This window comes from Miniopterus schreibersii (assembly GCF_964146895.1).
Source record: "Miniopterus schreibersii genome assembly, chromosome: 1".
In the NCBI taxonomy this organism is placed as follows: domain Eukaryota; kingdom Metazoa; phylum Chordata; class Mammalia; order Chiroptera; family Miniopteridae; genus Miniopterus; species Miniopterus schreibersii.
In genome coordinates this window covers 163,823,606-163,848,243 of record NC_138101.1, presented here as the reverse complement: position 1 = coordinate 163,848,243, position 24,638 = coordinate 163,823,606, and the positions used below count along the sequence as shown (strand labels likewise).

The window sequence follows — 24,638 nt, the reverse complement described above, 5'->3', positions numbered from 1 at the left end:
GGAGACTTGGAGGCTCTGAGCAGAGCAGAGCAGAGCATAGATCAGCCTTCCTCTGGATCAAGAGCAGACTACAGGAGGCGAGGCCGAAGCAGGGAGGCAGTTAGGCAGCTTTGCAGTCTCCAGATGGGAGATGAAGGTGCTGAGACCCAGGAGGTAGCCCTGGAAGTGAGAGGAGTGGCCACGTTCTGGTGTTTCAAAGGAAAAACAGTCAGGCTTTGCTGATGGAATCCATGTGGGTGTGAGACAAATACAAGGTTTCTGGCCTGAGCAATAGCAAGAAAGAAAGATGCTGTTGTTTGCTCTGATGGAAAGATATTGAAGGAACTGGTTTGAGGGTGAGGGATGGGATTGAGATTTAGTTCTGGGACCTGTTAAAGGTGCCAGGCAGGCCAAGTGGACAGTCAGATGTGAGTCTAGAATTCAATGGAGAGTCTGGGTAGATGGCAGAAGCGTGAGAGTGGTCGGAGTACAGATAGTCAAAGCCCTGGCTGACTCCGCCCAGGGCGGCATTAGGACTTCTGTGGCCCTGGACACTTTTTCCTTTGGGGTTCCTTCCTCCATTAAAAAAATATTTTAAATTACCATTTTATGACTGTGTACATATAAAGACAAATATAATCCAGGCAAGATTATATTCATTTATCTCTTCTAATTGTAAAAGAAGTTAGATCATGTTTGTGGGCCCCTAAAAGTACTATGGGCCCTGGGCACCGTGCCCACTTGCCCACTCTGTAAGATCGCCCTGAGTGCACCAGGGAGTAAATACAGATAAAGAAGAGGTCCAAGGGAGGAACCATAGGGCATGGCAACATTTAGAAGTTTGGGAGACCATGAGGGAGCAGCAAACAAGACATGAGGCAGAAAATGTCTCAAAGAGGAGGCAGGATCACCTGGGAGACTTAACTCAGTGTCCATTGAGCAGGGGCTGGGAGCTCTGAGGCCTCTGCGGCCTGGGTTCCACCCATCACCCCTCCCGCAGCTCTCCCACCAGGGGCCAGCCGTCTCCTGCTCTCCAGCCCTGCCCCAGGCTTCTACCCAGGTGCCAGGACAGTAAGACTATTAACCTGGTCTCCCTCCTCCCCTTGCAGATCACGTTTGAGATCTCCAAGCAAGACGACTGGCAGATTCCCATCTGGATCATTGTGGGCAGCACACTGGGGGGCCTCTTACTGCTGGCTTTGCTGGTCCTGGCGCTATGGAAGGTAAGGGCCCCCCACAGCAGGGAGCGGCATCCCAGCTGGTTGGCCCACACTTGGGGCTCCAGCCTCTGGGCTCTATGGCCAGTCCCCATGTTTTACTCCCCATGGGAGCTGGCACCCACCCAGCCTTCTCCCCAGAAACTTGCCTGCTGCCACAGCATCCAGCCCGATTCACAGCAGGCTGATTGGACACCAGAGGGCACTCAACGTATGGCTCCCACCCTTTTGTTAGGTCCCTTTGAGAACCTGATGAAAGCTGGGGTTCCTCTCATCAGAAAAAGAGCAAGTACACGCAACCACAAAATGTCTCCAACAAAGTCAGGCTGTTAACAAACACTTCAAAGCCCTTTGCTGTCCCTGAGCCTCAGGTTAATAAGCCCTGGTCTCAACCTCCTTCTGTTATAGATAAGGTGAAGGAGGCCCAGAGAAGACTGTTAACTGGGGCAGAGTCACACAGCATGGCCTCTTGCCTCGACCCAGACTCTATCCACTCTGTCCAGTGCCCCCTCACCAATTAAGTGGCCCACCGTGAGGCCCACAGGAGAGCTGGGGAGGGACAGAGGGCACTCATCACTGTGAGCTGGGGTTTTCTGGAAGCCTGAAGAGGGAAGAAGCCTGAAGAGGGTTTGTGGAGGGAGAGCAGGGAGGGGAGTTAGGCCTGGTCCACTCTGCCCACTCCTGAGACTTCTGCCTTTGCTTCCCCACAGCTCGGCTTCTTTAAAAGTGCCAAGCGCAAGAGGGAGCCTGGCCTGGACCCCACCCCCAAAGCACTGGAGTGAGGCTCCCGAGGAGGCTGCGAGTTGACGGGGCCAGGTCCAGGTGGTGTGCAGGCTCAGGCCTGTGGCCCAAGCTGGGGCGGAGAGGATGCCAGCTCGCTTTGCACTTGACCTCATCTGAGAAACCTAGCCTGCTCCCTGTGAAGGGAACTCAAGCCAGTTTTAAGAGGGACTGCCCTACTGGGAGACCAAGACACCGCCAACAAAGATCCCTGAGGATAGAAAGGGACCCCTCCTAAGGCACACCCCAAAGCCTCCCCCAGGCTCTGTGGGGGCACTCGCTACCCCCCGCCTTTAAGGTGCTAGGAATTCCTAACCATCCTGATCCTCAGAAGAAACCCGGAGAGGAAGACTGCACTCTGCACACTCCAGGCCTCTAGTTCCCGTAGGACCCAGTGGGACAGCAGATCTGAATTCTGCACTGTCCTCCACCCCCCACGCTGCTGACGGCTCCTGAGTCACGCCTACCCCTCCCCAGGCAGGAGATGGGTCCCCAGAGCTCCACCTGAACAGCCAGAGCCCACGGGCTCGATGATGACAGCTGAGGGCCAGGGATGAAGGCTCGGGGACTTGGAGACTGTGACGGACAAGCAGCTGGGACCCAGGATACGGGGAGCTCGCACAGGGATGGGCGGCTCCCCTACATGTTCACACTGACTGCCACCCCCACCCCGCCCCACCGCTTCTGTTCACAAGTACCTCCTTCCCGCAGCGTGTGGGCGACGCGGCCCCCCGGGGCTCCGCCCCCCCCCCCCCCCCCCCCCGCTCCTCCTGCTGCGGGCGGGGCGCGGCTGAGGGCCGAGGGGCCTCCACCCCCGCGCAGCCCCATCCCGCCCTCCCACGCACCGTGCGCGGGAAAGGGCTGGGCTGGGGCTGCCCGGGGTCCTCTCTGGAATGCACTGAATAAGGCGGGTACAGGGACCCCTCGGGCCCCTCGGTGACTAATACCCGGTGGGACCGCCAGTGCCGGCGCCGAGGACAGGAGGCACGCCTCGTGCCCAAGCCGAGTAATTTATGCCTTAGCCTTGTTCTGATAGAAATGAAAGGGGGGTCATCAAAGCACCTGTCCCCCACCACACAGTGCGACCTTTACTGTCGTAAATATTTTTAAGAAATTAAAAAAAAAAAAAGTACAGTTTAAAAACTTGAACCCAGGCGCTGACTTCCCTTTGTGGGCGGGCTCGTCCTAGCTAGCTGCTGTTCTTTGAAGGAGCATGAAATGAGGCCCCGCTTTCCTCCCCTTACCTGTGAGTGCTGGGGAGGGGCTTGTCCACCATTTGCTCCCTCCGCGGCTGCCAGGTCTGGGACATCTCCAGGGACAGAGCACTCCCTCGCTCCCTCCCTCGCTCCCTCCCTCGCTCCCTCCCTCCCTCGCTCCCTCCCAAGACCAGCCACTCCATCTCCCCGATCTGGAGAGTTGAAACCCACGTCCTGTAGCCTCTGCCCCTTAGTTCCAGCTCTCCCTTCGCAGGCCTCCCAGTCTTCTCCAAACTAGCGTGTCCATGCTGACCTCCTTACCTCCTGGTGCAAGTTTGTTCACCTCTACACACAAGGCTGCTCTTAGACCACGTTGTCTCCATTCTACTCTTGTGCTGTTGTAATCCCAAGAAGCCAGAAGTAGAGCCATAGAAATTATTTGACCTTGTTCCTCCATAGATGTGGATCCTCAGAACCAGAGAAACTAAGAGGTAGCCCTAGGTTCCACAGCCAAATGAAGACTTATCCCAGGTTCTAGCCCAGCCCCAGAAGGGCTTAGTGAAGGAGCAGAAGAAATTTATATAAAATGACTCTTTATGGGAATTCTTTCCTCAAGTGGTGAAGCCATAATCAGAAGGAAACACTTTAAAATCGTATTTCATTGGAGTCCTTTACCCCCATGAATGGAGTAACCTTGCTGAAGGAGAATCGATGAACTCACACTCAAAAAGCAACAAGTCTTCTGTCAGAAATCATCAACTTGAGAGAATGCTTTTATGGACTCTTAGAGACTGGAATTCTAAAAAAAATTTTTTTTAATTTTCATGTGCAACCACACTGCAGGTCAAAAATGTATTGCAGGTTAGATGCAGGCCAGAGGTCACTGAATTGCAACCTCTGGACTCTGAGAGGCAGCCTTTATCCCCAGGACTCCAGTCCCTCCAAGCCCTCCCCTAGCCCTACACCAAGAACTGACATGAAAAGACGGAAAAAATGGGAGGCTTGTATCTTCAAGGCCTTTGTATTGTGTCTCTTTTTCTTATCATTTTCCCTTTCCCAATTTATTTGTCCTGGGTATAAACATCCAAGGCTGGCCTTAAGAGTGTCTGGTAGGGCAAGCAGAGAAGACGGAGCAAAACCTCATGCTAGAGCAGTTTATCCGGCCTGGCTGCACATCAGCACCACCTGGGAGCTTTCAGACTTCTAGGCAAAGGCCCAGCCCAGGGATTCAGATTTAATTGGTAAGGAGGGAGGCCAAGGCATCATTTTTGTTTCAAAGTTCCCCTGGTGCTGACAGTTGAGATGAACAGGCAAGTGAACACAAAGGCTAGAAAACAAGCAAGGGGTTAACATGCACAGGTGACCTTCTATGATGAGTAATGGGAACTGTGCTCTCTCATGTTGTTCAAATTAACCGAGCTCCAGCTTGGAGTTTGGAAGACCTTCTCATTCCAGCAAGTCTCCAGAGTGGGATTTGCTGTAGATTTTTGCTGTTGTCTGGGAAGGGAGAGGAACAGCAATTTTGGTATTTAGTGGCAAGCAACCCAAAATGCAAACCTCAAATCAACATTAAAAATTCATATTTTGGTTCACAGATGGATGTTATTAGCAGTTCTATCTGGTAGAATAATAATTGATGATGGAGCAGTGTTAGCATGAAGTGTAACTAACTTAAAATGGTTCAGTCTTTTAAAAGCATTACAGACCCATCCTAGACACTACTCTGAACAAGCTGCTTTGCCTTCCAAGTGGCCTCGTGATACTTAAGCAAGTCTGCAACAAACAAGTGCACAGGAGAAAAACATGTCTGGGGCAAGGTCTGACTCTTGTAAACCAAATTACCAACAGAAGGTGGTTTTGGAATTTGGTCCATGGATTTGTGTGGATTTCTTAAGTTCTAGGCTCACTCTCTAGCAGAGAAAGACCTCCAACAAGAAGTTATGAAATAAGATGTGCAAGATGTTCCGGGTGGTTTCACTGTTGACTCTGACATGGTAAGAGCCCATGTGGGAGAGGCAGGCCCTCAGAGAAGATACAGAAGCTGAGGGGCAAACTGTGGGCAGATTCAGGAGAGGCCTTGGGCCCTTGTGCCATCAGTGTTCTGCAGGAAAATGGAAATCAACTGTGGTGTCGGTTCTGGCCAGCTGAGAGTTGGAAAGGAGAAATCCAGGTATGAGCGCTGCTTCTCTCTGGCATTATATGGTGTGGGCATGAAGCTCAGAGGGCAAATTGTGCCTCTTAAAGTAGATTATATACTCAGAGCTGAGCTTCTCAAAGTGAGGTCCCAGAGCCACCTCAACTGGAACCACAGACTAAGTTCCACCCAGACCTTCCAAATCCAATTTCTATGAACTAATTTCAAGCATATTAAAACTTAAAAAGAACCAGCAACCTAGAGCCATAAAATTCTGCTATTCTCTAATCATCGATGTCAGTTTCTTAAACAGGGCAGCATTTCTCAACTGCCCTAGGGGCCTATCTTGGTGGTAGCTATGGGCAAAACCCCCAGCCAAAACCCCCCAATGGACCTCCTTCCAGTGCAAACAGTAGAGTTTCTGGGTTTTCCTTTTAAGAAAGGAGGCATTTCTTTACAAGACAGGTATCAGGTGGAAGGGGCAAAGTGTTAACTCAAATACAACAGAGGAGCAGTAATTCTGCCCCGGCAAATGTGGCAGAGCTCCTGAGAGGTGTGGAACTCCCCTTTCCTAGAGGTCTTTAAATCACAAGTTGCTATCTCCATCAGTACTCAAGAGCTTTTAGTGTCAATACTCTCCCAGAATAAGACACCTAGACTTGACTCAGTCCCACTGGCTGCAAGCCCCAAGATGCCAAGCAGCCTATAACAAAAACAGCTGCTTACTCACGCTCCTTTTCTGGCAAGATGACTCACTTCAACCACACCTCGCCCCAAACAAGAAGTGCCCAGGTCTCTCCACCACCAGATGTGCCCTGGGTAACTTCACTTAATAATGCCATTAGTGGTGAGTGACCCCATTTTCATTTCACAATACATTGGCCTTTGTTTTTATCTTTAGCTAATGCATGGCGGCCCTTTACTCTGCACTACTTCTTACTACTTAAAAAAAAAAAAAATTCCCCCAAATTATCCTTACATTAGTATTAACATCAACTAGGCTTTTCTCAAAGGGCAGTCAAGCTTAATCGAGCACATTAAAATCTGCAGTGTGTTTTTGTGTCACTGTCTACCCCATTAGCTTTGGCATAATACTAAAGCAGGATGGCATGTTCCAAAACAGAAAGTGAAACAGAACAGAGGAGCTTTGCTGGTTTAGCGTGAAGAGAGTTAAAAGCACCTGGCACCTGGGCTGTGAAACGTTTCAATGTGATACAGGCTAAAATGCACCTAGCAAACTCATGAGGCTTACAGTAGGGTATGAGCAGGAAAATATTTGTTTTAGGAAGGATGGAATACCATTCCTTAATGAACTCACCCTCTCGTCAGTCTTTCCTGTTCTTTGTTCTCAACTCCCTGGTACTATATAAAAAAACAAGCAGCAACTCAGAGTATGTTTTCTGAAATGTTTCAGGTGGCCCAAGCCAGAGTCAAAAAGTAACATCATAAAATTTTACTTGGGAAATTAAAATTAAAATTTGAGGAAAAATAGAAAATCAGGTTTCAAATAGGGGCATTTAGACGGACAACACACTTACCAAGGGCAGAGACCATCTCTCTTGTGTATGCACATCCCTGGTATAGTGCCTGATACATAGAAGGTGCTTGATAAGTGCTAATTTTCAAAGGTTGTTCCCATTTGTTGAGGGAGAAGCAAATCCCAGTCCTGATCTTGGGATGGACTAAGCGCACCAAGTTTATAAAGCACAGGCAAATCAGAAAATACAATTTTGTCTAAGTTTGCCTACAAGCTTTGTGAAGCACCAAAGAGGAGGAAGAGGAAATGGAGGAGCAGGGAGAGAAGTGGGAGGAAGAAGCCATTAAAGGGCTAGAAGAAAACATGGTTAAAAAGGATTTATGACCTCAGAATGGAGATAGCCTTACAGCAAGCAAAATACAAAACTCAGAATCCATTTTTTAAAACAACAAATTTGGCTACAACAAATGTAAAAACTACTATAAAGTCAAAAAACAACCTACAAACTGTGACATATGACAGAGGAAATTTCCTTAAACTTCAAAAAAAATTTAACAAGACCACAACTCAAAAGCAAACAAAAGCAATATACATGTCAGTAAATACATGCAAGTGTCAACCTCACTCATAATAAAGGGACACAGATCAAAACCAGGAAGTACTATTTTTCATCAACCACCTTGACAAAAACTAAATGATTAGAAAATATCTGACGTCAATAAGGGTGTAGGGAGATAGAAGGCAATTTGGTAACTTCTATCAAGATTTTAGTAACTAAACCAGAAATTCCACTGCTAGTAATGAATTTGTTCTATGAATATAGTACATTGGGATATTCACTGAAGCATTATTTGGAATATAAACAACCTGAAAACCTAAAAGTTCAACAGTAAAGTCTGGTTAAATAAATTTTAGGTCCTAAAATTAGAATTAATTAGAATTAATTTAGGTCCCATAGAATTAATTGCTATGAAGTTTTTTTAAATGTATATAAACCAAAATAAAAAATGTCTAAGATATATTAAATGCAAAAGACAAGATGCAGAATAGTGGAGGAAAGATAAAATCCACTTGTTGTTGTTTTTTAATGAAAAGTAAAATACACAAATACACAGAAAAGTTCTGGGAAGCTACTCAAAAAACTAGTTACAGTGACTACCTTCTGAAGAATCCAAATGGGAGACAGAGAGAGAAGAAATTTTTTTTTTCTTTTTCACTATTTGAATTTTTCTTTACTATCTGAATTTTTCCCCCCATGCACATATATAACTTTGACCTTTTTTCAAATGAATTCAGCAAAAGATCATCTCAACTAAGGCACACTGACAATAAAGACACAAACTTCGAGGTAGTTTTTTCCAAACATTTACTGAACACAAACACCATTTTTTCCTTTTACACAGCAATTTTGTTAGTTTCAAATTAGCTGAGCTATTAGGACTATAAATTGCCATGGACTTAAAAATGATTCTACATGTCAAACTCAAATAGAAAACGTCATGCAATATATAAATCACTACTAGACCTCTGGTGCAGTCAGCAAGTTTACTAAGTTTATTAAAGTCACATAAATGGTTTGACAAAAGTGCACAATAGAATAACATCACTGGTTTGTTATAAATCACAGTGAATTACTAGAATACAACCATTTAGTTCCTCTACATGGAGGACTGCAGGATGGGGTGATTATTATAAAGATGGGATCTTTCAACACATTAGGCCAGTCAGATTTTACTCCCCAACTAAGTACCTCTGAAAAGACTGGTTAGCAAAGCTGAGGGGTTTTCCCCTCATGTTTTCTCCCCTACCAATTACTATGCAACAACAAAAAAGCCATGCACAGATTTTACAACACCTGATTAAAAACATACAAAACCTTGTTCACTTCATCGCTTGGTAAAGCTTGCATCTTCGCGCCTTCATTTTCCTGATTAGGCCATTCAGCACGTGACACCCCTAAATGAAAAGCTGTTAATAATTTAGCAATACTCACCCCTGCACACACATCGAGATACACTCCCCATAACCACCAAGTCAATGTCCTTTCCCTACACATTAACACAAATGAACACACCACACACCTAGGACTAGAGACCACATTTACTTTACAGTTTTAAAAATTAATATATCTATCACCACTATCAGTGTAGTATTTATTTCAGATCCCATATTTAGGCGTAGGGATGCTATACAACCCAGCCCATCTGAAGTTATGAACAAATCTGCCAGAAATGTATTAGAAAGCCCTGCAATGTGCCATACATAATTAGGAGCTTTCTACTTTCCAGAGAGGGTACCCAGAGCAGAGCTGTGCATTTTCACAGGACACACAGCATAAAATCTTATGAACTAGTAACCTGTCAGAGAACAAAAGGCAGAGTTTGGATTTCTTTAACCCATTTTAATGTTACAGTATAGTCAATGAGGAAAAACAGAATAGTCATCTTTACATTGGTACATCCGGCCAGCCTGAAAAGGAACATTTACGAATTTTACAGAAAATCCACCACAAAAACAAGTCATTTATACTTTCATCCCTCTACTCACTAGTTTAATCACTGGCTTCTTCTAAAACCAGCAAACTGTAATCCAGGGTGTAGCAACTCACTCCTCACCCCACTCCATTCCAAAAAAAGAAATGCTCTACTGGAAAAATCCAAAATGGTCTTATTCGTAAAGGAGTTGCCTCAACTCCGGTTACAGGGTGTTGTTGTTCCCTTGGGATTTCAATTTTCAAAAACACTTGCCAAATGTAGTTATTTAGGGATCCACTGCCCCCAAATCATATTTACTTCACAGAGTGCTATCACACCTAAGTTTCTCATGATTACCACTTATTAATCAATGATTAGTATCATGAAATAAAACCCTTCCCAGAAATAAGACCAAAGCTTGCTTTTGAATTTGTTTGTTTGAAGTTCCCATAGCAAAAAACCTTACGGTAGTTTGACTGTGGCCTACTAGAGCAACCAAGGTAGACTGAAAAAAACGATGTTGTGTCAGAATTCTTACGTCAAAAACGTCCTCAGTCTTTATCAATTGAGGGGATGGATTTGCTGCCCATCCCTTGAGTCAAATAGTTACCTAAACTCAAGAACTCAATTTTACCAATTCTATTAAAAGCACAAAATCAAGCTAAGTTTTACATGGTTTGCCCAGGCATGCATCCACCTGGACCTCTAGGGCAACCAAATTTATGACAATTATTCAGCAAGACGAAGTTTTGATTGAATTTGTAATGTTATCAAGGAAGACTTATAATCCAAAGCTTAATCCTACCAATAAAAAACATAAAATGACAAAAGTGGCTGGAAAATGGAAACAGCCTAGAGTTCTCAGATAGCTGAGATACAGATCACCTTTCTCACCTATTTATTTTCCTTAAAAACAAAAACAAAAATCAAAAACAAAAAAAACAAGGTTGGGAAGGGTTTGGCTAAACGTATTTTAAAATAATTCTACCAAAAACAAAAAACAGGCATGTAGATCACTTGTTTCAAGACTGGTTTCATACAGGTGTTTCACAACACATATTTGGATTTTATTTTACAAGACAGAATCAGATCCTTAGCAATATAGTACACAATGTACTTCTAAACTATAGTTTAAAAAAAAAAAAAAAACTGTTACCATTAGCAGAGTTCATAGTTTATTCTACTACCTTCAAATTTTCTCCAACTTTGTCAGCATTTCAATCAGCAGTTTTACTTTCTCTAGCATTCAGTTCTCTCTTCTCAAAAACTGTCATTAAATTTTTATGTCTAAATATGTACACATAATCATTATCTTCATTTTACAAATAAGCAATATCTAAAAGAGTGCTGGTTCTGGGTAGCCAAAGGGATGAAGTGATTTTTAAAACATGCAACATTATCTGATCTTTGAAGTTCTGGTGTTTAAAACCATATACATTAATAATGAAACCAACAGAATACCAAGTATCATAGCCATTCCTCAGACTGTCAAATAAGCAGGCCTTGAAGTCTGGACAATGCAGGGTCTGATCTGAGCTGTGGAGAGGCGTGATTCACTCACCTTGAGGATGTGCATTTTTCTCTTTCAGTCCATTACAGTTGCCAAGAGCAAGGTGCACAGTATTTCCTTGATTTACACCAGAAGGATCAAAGCCAGTAATTTTCAAATTAGAGTTCATTCAAATACCTCCTTTTAACCATCCTAAAAACCTTCCTTGTAAAAATCTCAGGTTAGAAAAACAGAAATATATTACCATGATAGAATTAACCATAAACATTCCTAAAGGAAGCAAGACGACACATGAATTGTAACTACAGTAGTAGCTGTAAAAGTATCTTGCATTCTGGGGGAAAAGTTCTTAAAGTCCCCCCTTCCATTCCCATCCCACCCTTCAACGTATTTCATTTCGTGGGGTATCTCTACTTCATTTAAGGCCCTAGGTGCTGATTTTGGCTTGGTCATTATGTTATACTGATCCAACTGCAACCTTTCTCTTATACTTCACAAAGTAATTTCCATACATAAAATGTTAATTGCAACCTTACAGGTTTTAAGTTTTATCTGATGTTGCTACATCATTATAATGCTTTTCATGAAAGAAAAAAAAAAAAGCTGTAGGTCTTCACTTACAGTACCATGCACTATGAGTAGCTAAGGCATTCATTTGGCACTAGAGAGAAAAATACAGATATAGCTCATTTTACTTTATCATTTTTAACATCAATAAAAATAGGTGTGTACGCTTTACTTGAATTGCTGTGATGCTTAAAAGATAATCACAGAATACTCTTTTAGTCCTACACTTAAAATGTTGCCATTAAAACAAAACAAAACAAAACAACATAAAGACCTCTGTACAACCTGTCAAAATAAGTGACATTTTGTGGTTGAAAAATCTGCAGCTCTCAGACAGAAATATCTTTCAAAGTGGCATTGCAAATTATTTTCATCAAAAATATTTAATTTCCTATACCACACTAGTGATTTTTTTCTACTTCTTATGACAGACTAAGAAAGTGAAAAAAAATTTAAAACATCCTGGGTCCTTTCATCTGTCATACACATCTTATTAGGGAGGCACAGAAAATGCCTTCTGTAAAAGTAGTTTCCAAATTTTAAAAGATACCACACAGGAGGAAAGAGAGAGGAAAAAAACAGAATGTGTAACTATATGTGACAATTTGTTTCATAAGAAAACATAGCATTCTTAATTTTTACATGTTTCTGAGCTGAGTCAAATGCAGGCTACTGCAATTTAGATAAACTACATTAAAAGAGAGACTTCAAAGAATTTTAGAATTTGAAGCCTAAAGGTAAATTGTCTATCAATATTCTCTGAAAAGTTACTTTAAGATTATTACTACTTGGTATACACCTCCCAGCATAATGCAATAATTTCAATGCATTTACCTTTATAAATTTATAACTATTATTAAATTAGCACATTTTTCAGATTAATCTGCAGCTATAGTTTTTCAAATCCTCATGATGATATAATGTGCTGTATCACTCCATATAATGGAAGAGTGAAAACTACCTACAGCAGTTTGGCCTGTGCAGAACACCTGGGTATCCTATTACTTTTAAAGTTCATTTTTAGTTGTTTTTCTTCATGAAATCCTCAAAACAGCCGCAAGGATAACATGCTAACAAAGGCTTAACAGAAATACTTTTGTAGGCAGTTTTTTCAAACATTATCAACTTCAAATCATAAATGTTTTTTGTTACATAAACATTCCTTTTAAAAAAAAGAAAGAAAATTAGTTAAGTGACCAATATTCAAACACCTTAGATTAGTTACACCTAAACAATGTGGCTTTGTTTAAAGTGTATTTGAAATCAATTACCATATGAGGCAAGAAGACCAAATACAGAACTAAGGAAGGATGGGTAGGGAGAAAGGGTAGTGGGAAGAAAAGTAGAATTTATGAACACATAATTCTATTGTCTGTGACTAAAGTTCTTTACTTTTTAGCACCACATTAAACAATTTTACATATCCAGTCACTTAATGATATCCAACAAATTCTTCAAGAGTTCTGGGGATCTGGTCTTGGTAGTTAATGTCATTAGCCCGAACTGCTCGGGCAGCCAGGCACTTGAGACTCATCTTCATTTGAGTTTTAAGTAGTATTTCCGATACCCCAGTTGTACTTTTGTCTAGCGGAGTCTTATTCTGTTTATTTGTCATGTCAGTGTGAGCGCCAGCTTCAACTAGGCTAATGATGATAGAGTGCAAGGTCAAAAAATCACTGATGGGCCTGTTGTACTGAACTATAATATGAAGGGCACTGTTCCCTTCGTTGTCCACAGCATTCACCTCAGCACCACAGTCTAGCAGGAGCTTGGTAACAAGTGCATTTGGAAAGCTGCAGACGTCGTTGGTGTGGAAATCATCAACTGGGGTATTCGAATTGACAGCTAGATGCAGCAAGGTGAAACCTTCCCGAGTTCTGGGATTAAGGTGAATCAGGTTGTAGATCTGCTTGTTAATTTTGCACTGATCTTCTTCACTGCACTGTGTTTTGGTGGAGATGCACACTAAATATAGAAAAGTGTAGAGATTACATTCATAATTGTCCATAGCACTGTGGACATCAGCATCTGAAATATTTCTTACTCTGTTCATACTTTGTTCTATTTCTAAAACACTGCATCTCAAAACACATTCTATATCTGGCGCTTTCACAGTTTCATTCAAATGTATCATCTGTGAGAAAACTTGAGCAAAGCGAAGAAGATCCTTGTGGGTATTCCTGTTACCTTTCTGTCTGAGGTGCAGGGCATGAAGCCACAACTTGATACACTGTTCAAATTCCATGTTATCTGCATAGACAGCTCCCCTGTAAATGATGGGATGGGAAACATCAATGTTGTCAGCACCTAAAATCCGTTCCCGAACTATAAGGCCTTCCATATGAAGAGCATCTCTGTCCTGCCGAATGGATTCCAGTTCCTGAGGATTTCTACATTCAGTTCTATTCCCATAAGCATGGATTGGTGGGAGAACCTCTTTCTCAAGAATGTTATCACCATCTTGAAACCTTTCCAACATGGCTAAATATAAATAGTGGTATGTCTTCATGATGTCATAGTTCTCACGGTCATTTGCAAAGGAGGCACCCAAGAGTTCCAAAGCTTCAATCCGACTTCTTCTGTCACAATCAGCGTGAGAGAGCAACAGTTCGACGACATCAGCTTTACAGCTTTCGGCAGCTACTTTTAATGGTGTCATCCCATGGCCATTCACTACTATAGCAGCACGCCATTTTATCAGCTCTTTCACAATATCTATGTGCCCAGCCTCAGCTGCAAAATGCAATGCTGTGGCTCCACAATGTGCTTTAGCATTGGGATCAGCACGTTGTTCTAAGAGGTACCTGACCACATCAGTGTGTCCCTTATATGCTGCAATCATTAGGCAGGTGTTGTCATACTTGTTGGCAATGCTGATGTTGGCGTTATTTTCAACCAAGTACTTCACAATGTCCAGTCTGCCGTCAAAGCACGCTGCCCGCAGAGGGGTTGAGTTAGTTACTGTAGTATGGTTCACGTTGGCTCCATGACTGACTAGAAGTTTAACAACTTCAAAATGTCCTGCTCCTGCGGCACACCAAAGAGCAGTGGCACCATCAATGACATACCTATTATTCATGAGAAGAACAATAGTTAGGAAACGGAGGCCACGTAAATTTAAACATAAATTTTAAGAATGGATTCATTTGTACTGACCAAAACTTCGATCTACAGAATAATAATAAAACATTATTTTTGGTAAAAATAAAACCAGGTAATTTAAGTAAAGTACTTTGCATAGTACCCATACCTAGTATGAGCTCAGTAAGCGTTAGCTATTAGTATTCCTACTAAAGCATATAAACTTTTCAAAAAATCACCAACTTTCCACTAGCAAAAGTAAATAAATTTCAGATAGAGTGAATGTGTGGAGGTATGTAACTTCTTTACCACCAAGCTGATGCACTAGCTCTTAAGAGCACAGCATGTTTCTCCTTCCCAATATCCCCCAAGTGCCAGTTTCTCTCAGTAAGTCGGGAAGAAAGCCACCCAATCCCTACAGTAACATTGTGCTAGAAACTGCTTTAGGGAGAAAAGTATTTATGCAGATAAGTTTGCCCTAAGATTATCTAAGCTAACCAAATATTATACTTACTCCACTACAGCAAAGAGAATGAAATTACTGTTCCTCCAACAATATGGATGGATCGTATCACATAAACATGATGCTAAGCCTAAGAAGTCAATGGAACATAGTACATATTGTATTATTACATCCACATATCTATCTGTAGTGTTAGAAGTCAGGATACTGGTTACCTTTAGGGGGAGGATACTGGTTACCTTTAGGGGGAGGTAGTGAATGGCAGGAAGCACAAAGGGGACTTTGTTAAACAAATATGCACTTTTAATTAGTGCATTTGTCTATGTTATACTCCAAACTAAAAGTTTAAAAAATATATATTTATAGCCCTAGGCGGTGAGGCTCACTTGGTTTGGTGTCCTCCAAATTACTGTGTACCCAAAGATTGCTGGTTTGATTCCCGGTCAAGGCACATGCCTGAGTTGTGGGCTTGATCCCCGGTAGGGGCCACGCAGGAGGCAGCCAATAGATGTTACGCTCTCAGCTCTCATATCAATGTTTCTCTCTCTCACCTTCTCCCTTCTTCTCTCTCTAAAAATCATTAGAAACTATTAAAAAAAAATGTTTGTGTGTATGTGCCTGCATATTGTGTGTCTATGTGTGTTCCTCAACTAAGCCACTGGGTAAAAAATACTAGCAGGAAACTAGCACTTTCCGAAAACCAAGTAGGCAGCTTCCCTGACCTTTGGTTTGTGATTGAATGTTGTGGCTTCACAGTCACCAGTTACTTACTGAGTGTTTAATATGTGCCAGGTTCATTACTTACATAAAATTAGCTTGCTAGAAAGCCAATCTTTCCCACCTTTTCATTTCAATTTTCCCCCAACCTCAGTTTCCCAACTTTTCACCCTATTACTCACCATCAATCCTAAAAGTAGATTTTTGCTGGAGATAGTTAAATCTACTATGCTAGAACCACTAAAATAAATATACATAATTGAAAGTGTTAAAGGAAAAGGTCCCAATCAAAAGCAATATTCACTAGAGCAATTAATTACCAAACACCTGACTGGAGTTTCTCACCATACAACCTTATAACACAGGTCAAATTATACCTCCCATGAAGGGAAAAAGAGTATAATCCCCCCGGTGTAACATAAATATCATAGTTTAACCCCAATTAACAACACCCAAAAAACACCACCATCTATTATTTCTGCTACAAATAAAAAACCCACTTTATAGTAATTCAAAAGCAGTTACTTCTTCAGTTTCAAATAGTACCACAAAACATTTACAAGTAAAGCCTTCTCATGGGGTTGCCTAGGAGGGAGGAGGGAGGGCTGACTGGGAAGAGGCAGGAAGCTACTGAAAGTGACCTATATCATGATCTAGGTCGTAGCCACACAGGTAGGCAGGGAAAAAGCTCACCTATCTGCACTTAGGATTTGTGCATTTTCAATCTTGAGATAAATTTTGAGATAAATGTCAAAAAAAAAAAATTTAGACCTCTGAAGTCTCTTTTAAAATTTTTATTTTTTAAATGCCAATTAACCTAATTTTTTTTAAATATATCTTTATTGATTTCAGAGAGAGGAAAGGAGAGGGAGAGAGAGAGATAGAAACATCAATAATGAGAGAGTCATTGATCAGCTGCCTCCTGCACACCCCTGACTGGGGATTGAGCCTGCAACCCAGGCATGTGCCCTGACCGGGAATCGAACCCCTATCCCCGGGATCCTAGGTCACCTGGATCCTAGGTGGATGCTCAACCGCTGAGCCACGCCCGGCCGGACAACTTAATTTTTTAAACTAAGGAATGAATAAGAAAATAAGACATTACATCCATGTTTTAGTGGTTGCCAATTGTACCTTCTGCAAACAATTCAATTTAATTAAAGTTTATTTATTACATTTTTTATTGTCATGATTAACACAAAGTTCAAAAAATTTTTTTCATCAAAAAAATACCAGACATCAGAAAATATCAGTATCTAGTAATAAATCTAATGAAAAATGTGTAAGAGCTCTACAATGAAAACTACAAACATTCCTGCGAAAAATTAAAGACCTAAATAAATGGAGAAATATTCCATGTTCACGGTTTAGAAGATTCAAGAGTACTAAAGATGTCAATTCTCCCCCAAAATGATCTACAGATTTGATGCAATCAAAATCCCAGCAGGTGCATCCACATTTGTGTAGAAATTGAAAAGCTAACTCTACCATGTATACAGATATGCAAAGGACCTAGAACAAACAAGATAATCTTGAAAGAAAAATGAAGTTGGAGACAAACTACAGTAATTAAGATAATATGTCACTAGCACAAGGAAAGACCAAACAAACATCCAGAAACAGACTCACACATAAAGCTACTTGATTTATGACAAATGCTCAAGTGAAATTCAGGTATGAAGTATGGTCTTTTTAACAAATGGTGCTGAAGCAACTAGATGCCCGTATGAGGAAAAAAATTAACCTTGATTCTTACCTCACACTATATACAAAAATTAGAAGTAGTGTAGACCTATAATATGCAAATCAAAACAATAAAAGCTTCTTAAAAAAACACCATCTTCATGACCTCGGGGTTGATGACAAATTCTTAAACACAACGCAAAGACAGCAATAACCAGCGCTGGACAGATAGCTCAGTTGGTTAGAGCATATGCCAAGGCTGTGGGTTTGATCCCCAGGTCAGTGCACACATACGCCTCAACCTATGAAAGCACAAATAAATGGAACAACAAATGGATGTTTCTCTTATGCTTCCCTTTCCTCTCTAAAATCAACGAAGTAAAATAAATTTTTTAAAAAATAGCAATAACCATAAAAAATTTGATTAGACTACATTAAAATTAAAAACTTCTCATCAAAAGACATTGTAAAGAAAGAAAACAGGCAACCCACTCACTGGGAGAAGACATTTGTATTAGATGAATTTGACAAATCAATAAGAAAAAGGCAAATGACTCAATTAAAAAATGGGTGAAAAGGTTGAACAAGTATACTTCACAAAACAAGATAATCAAATGACAATAAACATATGAAAAGATGTTCAAGATAATTACTCACCAGGGGAATGCAAATTAAAACCAGGAGTTCCAGTCCTAGCAGGTTTGCTCAGTGGTTAGAGCATCGGCCTGAGGACTGAAGGGTCCCAGGTTCGATTCCAGCCAAGGGCAGCATGTACCTCAGTTGCAGGCTTGATGCCCAGCCCTGGTTGGGTTGGGGCAGCTGCAGGAGGCAACTAATCAATGTCTTTCACATCACTGTTTCCCTTTCTCTCTCTCTCCCCCCAACCCCCCACTCTCTCTGAAAAGCAATGGAAAAAATATCCTCAGGTGAGGATTAAACAATAATAATAATTTTTTTAAATAAATAAAAAATAAGCCAGGAGTTACCAACACCCACCCACTATAATAGCTAAAATTTATAAGAACTGACGTGGCAATACTAAGTGCTGGCCAGGGAATAGAGCAATACAAACTCTCATTGCTGGTGAAAATTGCTGGTAGGAATGTAATTTGGTTCAACCACTTTGGGAAAACTGGCAATAATTATTAAAGTTAAACATATACCTTCCCTATGACCCAGAAATTCTATACCTGATATATGCTGAAGAGAAAAGAACACAAATGTCCACCAAAAAACCTATACAAAAATGTCCACAGCAGCTTTATTCATAACAAACACTGGAAATAACCAAAATATCCATCAACAGGATAAACAAACTGCCATATATTCATACAGTGGACTATTACAAAGCATTAAATAATAAACTGACAACACATGCAAGTACATGGATGAATCTCAAAGATAGTGTTAAGAAAAAAGAAAAAAGCTAAACAGAAAAGAGTATGTTATGATTCCACTTATAGGAAATTCAAGTATAGGCAAAACTAATCTATGGTGATAGAAGGCTGAATAATCATTACTTCTGCGAGGGGGAAGGAGAGGAATTCATGGAGAAAAGGCACAAGGGAAACTTTTAGAATGATAAAAATGTTCTACATATTGATCTATAAGGTGATTACATGGATGTAAACATATTAAAATTTTATCACACTGTACACTTAAGATTTATGCACCTTATTAGATGTTATATCCTAACTAAAAAAAGGTATAATTAAAAACAAAAGAGGCACAAATCCATTTAAAGAATAAAAGTTTAAATGAACACAAATAGCTAATACTTTCAATGTGCCAAGCACTGTATTAAGTGCCTGATATATCTCATTTAATTCTCACAATAACCTCCTCCCAATTACCCTATGAGGTAGATACTATTAATATGCCCATTTTACAGACATGTAACTAAAAAGTTTATGAGGTTAAAAATAAAAAAGTACTCTGGAAACTATAAAATGCATCAACTGTAAGAAATCATAGTCCATGACATTTGTTTCAATTTAAAAAGCATTTTCAACCTGACTGTTAATATAATCTACCCCCAATTAATACACAGTTAATACATAGTTACATTTACATAGTTCCAATATTTTCTTGCACTCTTTAAAAGCATAAAATTATTGCCCTGGCCGGTGTGGCTCAGTTGGTTGGCCTGTCATCCCGTACACCAAAAGGTTGCTGGTTCAATTCCCAGTCAGGGCACATACCCAGGTTGCGGGTTTGATACCCAGTCAGGGTGCATGCAGGAGGTTGCCAATGTGTGTTTCTCTCTCACATCAATGTTTCCCTCTCTCTCCCTTTCCCTTCCCCTCTCTCTAAAATCAATAAAAACATATCCTCAGGTGAGAATTTAAAAAAAAATTTTTTAATATAAAATTATTACATGCCAGGAACATGATCCTAAACTACCAAAAACTTAAGAAATGTTACATTAAAATATGCATTCACATACATTATCAGTAACTCTGGAAATAACAATACAAGATGAATATGACCACATTTTAAAGATTAAAAAAGATGCCCGACCGGGCGTGGCTCAGCGGTTGAGCGTCAACCTAGGATCCAGGCGATCGGGGTTCGATTCCTGGTCAGGGCACATGCCCGCGTTGCGGGCTGCAGCCGATCAATGACTCTCTCATCATTGATGTTTCTATTATCTCTCTCTCCATCTCCTTTCCTCTCTCTGCAATCAATAAAGATATATTTTTTAAAAATAAAAAAATAAAGATTAAAAAAGAGGAAAAAATGATTAAAATATTTTTCGGACCTCAAGTTTCCAAGAATGCTGTAAGAGTATTACAGGAATTTTTAGGCAGAATATAAAGTTATTCTTTAATTTTTTAATGTTATTTTATTGTCTCTCTCTCTCTCTCTCTCTCTCTCACACACACACACACACACACACACACACACACAGAGAAAACATACCACATCAAACCCATAATTACATTGATACTGTTGCTTAGGATAAAGCTACAAAATGAGACTGTGTTTGTTTTTTAATATTTGGCAAGTAACAGGAGTAGTGAACAATTTGGCAAAAAATTGTGAAGGTGATACACAAGTAACTAAAAGTTAGGAAACACTAATCTACTTTAGCATGTACAGAGAACCTGTTTGTCCCCACCTGGCCATGGGTCTCAAGTGTCAATGGAATCTAAAGATGGTGGTTTGGCTTAATCACTTCACCTTTTCCACCTAGTTCCCCAACCCCACCCCCACCTCACCCCTGAGAGCTGTAAGCCTGTTCTCTGTCTCTATGAGTGTTTCTATTTTGTTTGTTAGTTTATTTTGTCCATTAGATTCCACATAAGTGAATCATATGGTACTAGTCTTTCTCTGACTGGCTTATTTCACTTAGCATAATATTCTCCAGGTCCATCCATGCTGTTGCAAAGGGTATGATTTCTTTCTTTTTTTACAGGCAAGTAATATTCCATTGTGTAAATACACCACAAATGAAAAAGGTGAAGGGATAAAGGGGGAGAAAAACACACCTCATAGACAAGAGACAACGGTATGGTGATTACCAGAGGGAAAGGGGGTGTGGGGAGAGGTAGAAAAGAGTAAAGAGGGGATAAATGGAGATGGAAGGAGATTGACTTGAGGTGGTGAACACACAATACAATATACAGATAATGTATTATAGAATTTATTAACCAATGTCACCCTAATAAATTCAATTAAAAAATAAAATAGGCAAAAAATTAATTAAAATGGAGGGTTGGCTAAGCACCTCAAAAGCCAGCTCCCAAGGCATGAGCAAGCTTCATATTGTGAACACCTCACTCAGGCTAACATTTTCACAATGTCTGGAATGAGTGCAAAGTGAAATCATCACATTTACAATAACACTCTCTTTAGTTCTGAAATGCCATAATGACTGGGATAAACTGCAAAATAATCTCAGGGTGAGTGGGCAGAAAGGTGGCCATGAACTTCAATTCTCCTGTTAATTAGTAAGCTCCTCAAAAGTAGGAACTAGTTTTTCTGAACCTTCCACAGAACATGCACAGGGCTAGGCCCATCATAGGCATTTAATAAATAAAATAAATACTAAACTATTTTAACATAGCAGTTAATCCATAAACAGAAAAGATAGATTCAAGAAGGTTCTGACAAAATCACGAATGATAGAAATGTTTGTGACTTCAGTCTCACCAGTCTGACTCTTGATACTTTACACAAGTATCATCAAAACCTGGCCTCCACCCCTCTCCAGTCTCCCAGAATCTGTCTTAACTTCCCTGGCTTGAATGTCTCCCTGCAACTGCACTGAAACACTTGTCACTGCAAGTGCACTATGCTGCTGACCCTCTTCTTCACTACCTACAATCCTTTTAAGACTCAGCTCAAACATCACCAGGCTGTGAAGCCTTCCCAGATTCCTGCAGGCAAAACTGAGCACTTCCTCTTCCTGCGCCCCTCGGTAGTACAAAAGATTTCTAAATGACATAGCATCTGCAATTATTCATTGATATATCTATTTCTCTCCCCTCTCCTACTAGATTGTCTTCCTTCAGTGTGGGAACAGTATGTTTTTCATCTCTGCCTACCCAAATAATACTACAGAGCCTGGCACACAGTAGGTGTTCAATAAATGTTTGCTCACTGAACCCCTTAATTTCACAGGCCAGTGCATATTACTGGGCAAGGTAAGTCACTAAACAGGCTCAATTTCTAGTCATTTCAGGGTCTTTTAACTGCCACCTCAAAATTCCTTTCTCTGATGGTTAAGAAAGACAGCAATAAAAGCGAAGCCTTTCCAAATGCTTCAGAAAACTGTATTTTCTCACCACTATTCTTCCCTCATCCAAACAGGCCTTAGCAAGCTCATTAGCAGCCACTGTTCCCAGGGTCTGTTTTTGCAGAGATTCATATCGCGATGGATGCATGTGCATATACAACTGGAATGGTGCAGGAAGTTCAGGGGTCTTTCTGCTTCACTCCTCCTGTGTACAGGAAAGGCTTTGGGAATGCAGGGAGCTACAGAAAGGACACAGAAGCCAGTCCAGGAAAGCAAACATGGATGAGGTTGCCATCTTCGGTCAACTTGAAAAAAATCATCTCTTTAATGTCTAGAGAGGTGGTAGTGGAGATTAACCACCACCCGTGGGCTATCATTTCACTAAAATTTAATACTCTAAAATAGCTTCCTCTCATCCAGGACAGAAGGGGAAGCCTTTATTATCCAAACCTAAAGGAGAATCAATCAGAGCCCAGCAATGCCCTCGTCGTCTTCAAGACGTGATTTTTTAATCAGGTTTTAACCAAGCAGTTTTCAATCACCAAAGCTAGAAATAACACGTCTTTCTGCTTTGACCACATCTACCTCAAAAGAAAATATCAGAATCGCTTATGCTCTGGCCCAAGTCAACAAAAACAAATGCAACCAACGAAGCAAAATCTTTATGCAGCTGTAATCTGCAAAACACTTTACGGTCACCCGGCACAGAAAGGAGAATAACGTCAAACCTGACAACTGCGTTCAACATTATCATGCCCCCAACAATGGACAATTAAACCCAAAGGGCAAGTTTTAGCTATGACAACATGAACTTCTGAGCTCTCCACCACGAAACACAGTAAATTATCAAGCTTCCCCACCATATCGCAGGGTAACATGTAACCTAACAATGGCATCATCTCCTACACCCGGTCCAGTGTCCTTTTTACTGCCAACAGATCTACCCCCAGCAATGCCAAAGAGTCAGAGTCAGGACTGGGGATGTCTGGCTGCGTGGCTATCCCTCAAGAAGCTGTGCTGCTGCTGCTGCTGCTGCTGCTGCTGCTGCTGGTTCCCGGGGTTTATTTTGACATTAAAGCCCCAGGAAGTCACTGAGGGCTTTATAGGACCACTACCTTGAAGGGGTAAAAACTGGTTGGCCAAATAACTCGTCAGAGGTCGTCAGGGTTAACCGCTGACCTCGTTAATTTCTGATCTCGGTTGTAACCTCAGTACTGATAAAGGCAAAACCTGAAAAGGCAAGCCACCTCCTTCCCACTATATTGCTTGTTCACACTCTCTAGAGAATAACTACTATCAGACATCAAGACAGAGGGTGTGGCTATTCACCTTCAGCGGGAACAAGATGCTGGGGCCCGTGAGGCTGAGCAGCAAATCACGGGATGGAGCATTAGCCCTGGAAGACGAAGTGGGCACTCACAGGGCGGGGGGAGGTAGAAAAAGGGAGAAGTGCTACCTCCGTGAAAAGAGGGAGGGAGGGGAGAGCCCACGGAGCGGCCGGCCCGCCGGGTGGGAGAGGAGGCTGCAGCTGGGCTGTACCTACCCGTCGAAGCGGACCGTGCCCGTCTGCTGAGTCTGCACCCGGTAGTGTTCTAGCAGCAAGCGCACCACCTTGGCGTGGCCATTGCGGGCTGCGATGATAAGGGGCGTAGAGCGCTGCCCTCCCTGCTGGCTGACATAGCCGAGCAGGTAGCGGATGTCGCTTTCAGACCGGTTGAGAAGCAAGGCGGCTAGGGTCAGCACCTTGCCCTCGCTGGCCGCCTTGTATACATAGCCAGCCAGGCCCTCCATGGCCGCCGCCAACTCCAACACCCGTTTGGTCGCCACCGCTGCTGTTGCCTTGCGCCCCCGGAGGCCGCGTTCGCCAGCGCTACGAACCTGGGCCCTCACAGCCCATTCAACAGGGCGCCGCCGCCGCCGCCGCGCCCAGGCAGCAGCGCGGCCCCGGGAGGGCGGAGAGGCGAAGGCGGCGGACTGCCGCGGGGCGCACGTCCGCGGCCCGGCTCCGGCAGGGAGGAGGGCGGTCAGGGCCGCCCCCAAGGCTCCTGGCGCGGGCCCCGGACCGAGGTGATCTCCATGGCGGCCGCCGCCCCAGGCCTCAGACTGGACCCCTCCTTCCTGCGGGCTGCGACAAGCGCGTGTCCGAGCTACGGGTCGCCGGTGAGGTCCCCAGAGGGCCGCGCGCGCCCCGTTTGGAGAAGGATGGGCGCGTCTGCCTCGAACCGGCCCGCCAGGCTTAAGGCCTGAAGCTGCCTCTGCCTCCGCCTCCGCTCTCCGACCTCCCCAGCCGGAGGAAACGCGCAGGCCCTCGCCCACCGCAGCTCAGAAGTGCCCGAAGCTGCCGATGGCTTCGGAGCTGCACGCCTGGGGGACCCTGGAGCGCTGCGGAACGATCGGGCGGCGGCAGCCCCCGACCTCCGGGCGGAGGGGAAGGCGAGCCTCTGCAGACAGGGCCGGGAGGGGGAGGGTGCGAGCAGGAGGGACGGTTAAGTGCGGTGTCTCCTCCAAAGCTGACCGGCCGGGAAAGGAGGCCTCGGCGAAGAAAGGTTCTGCGGCGCGAAATTCACCCATCCTCAGGTCGGGCCTGGGTGTCCTCATTGCCCTTGACCCCTGGCGCCT

General features: G+C 42.6%; 2 protein-coding genes across 4 annotated transcripts in view; one reads left to right on the top strand and one right to left on the bottom strand.

Moving 5' to 3' along the window:
• ITGA11 (integrin subunit alpha 11) overlaps nucleotides 1–2,646 on the top strand; it is a 117,437-nt gene extending 114,791 nt beyond the window's left edge. For all 3 annotated transcript variants that reach the window (XM_081124049.1, XM_081124048.1, XM_081124050.1), the window contains 2 exons: nucleotides 1,089–1,202; nucleotides 1,907–2,646. In XM_081124049.1, the coding sequence (XP_080980175.1) occupies nucleotides 1,089–1,202; nucleotides 1,907–1,978 (186 nt within the window). In that variant the 3' untranslated portion in view covers nucleotides 1,979–2,646. The remainder of the gene's footprint in view (nucleotides 1–1,088; nucleotides 1,203–1,906) is intronic.
• Nucleotides 2,647–8,132: 5,486 nt separating this feature from the next.
• FEM1B (fem-1 homolog B) lies at nucleotides 8,133–24,524 on the bottom strand. The gene is made up of 2 exons (XM_081138108.1): nucleotides 23,563–24,524; nucleotides 8,133–14,402 (listed from the first exon to the last, which is right to left on the bottom strand). The coding sequence occupies exons 1-2, from the start codon at nucleotides 23,808–23,810 to the stop codon at nucleotides 12,767–12,769; spliced, it is 1,884 nt and encodes a 627-aa protein (XP_080994234.1). The 5' UTR covers nucleotides 23,811–24,524; the 3' UTR covers nucleotides 8,133–12,766.
• Between the last annotated feature and the right edge of the window lie 114 nt (nucleotides 24,525–24,638).

Coding starts and splice junctions, on each gene's coding strand:
- FEM1B (XM_081138108.1), bottom strand. CDS start 23,810: ATGGAGGGCCTGGCTGGCTATGTATACAAGGCGGCCAGCGAGGGCAAG. Junction 14,403..23,562: donor GGCACGGTCCGCTTCGACGG/GTAGGTACAGCC, acceptor CATGAATAATAG/GTATGTCATTGATGGTGCCA.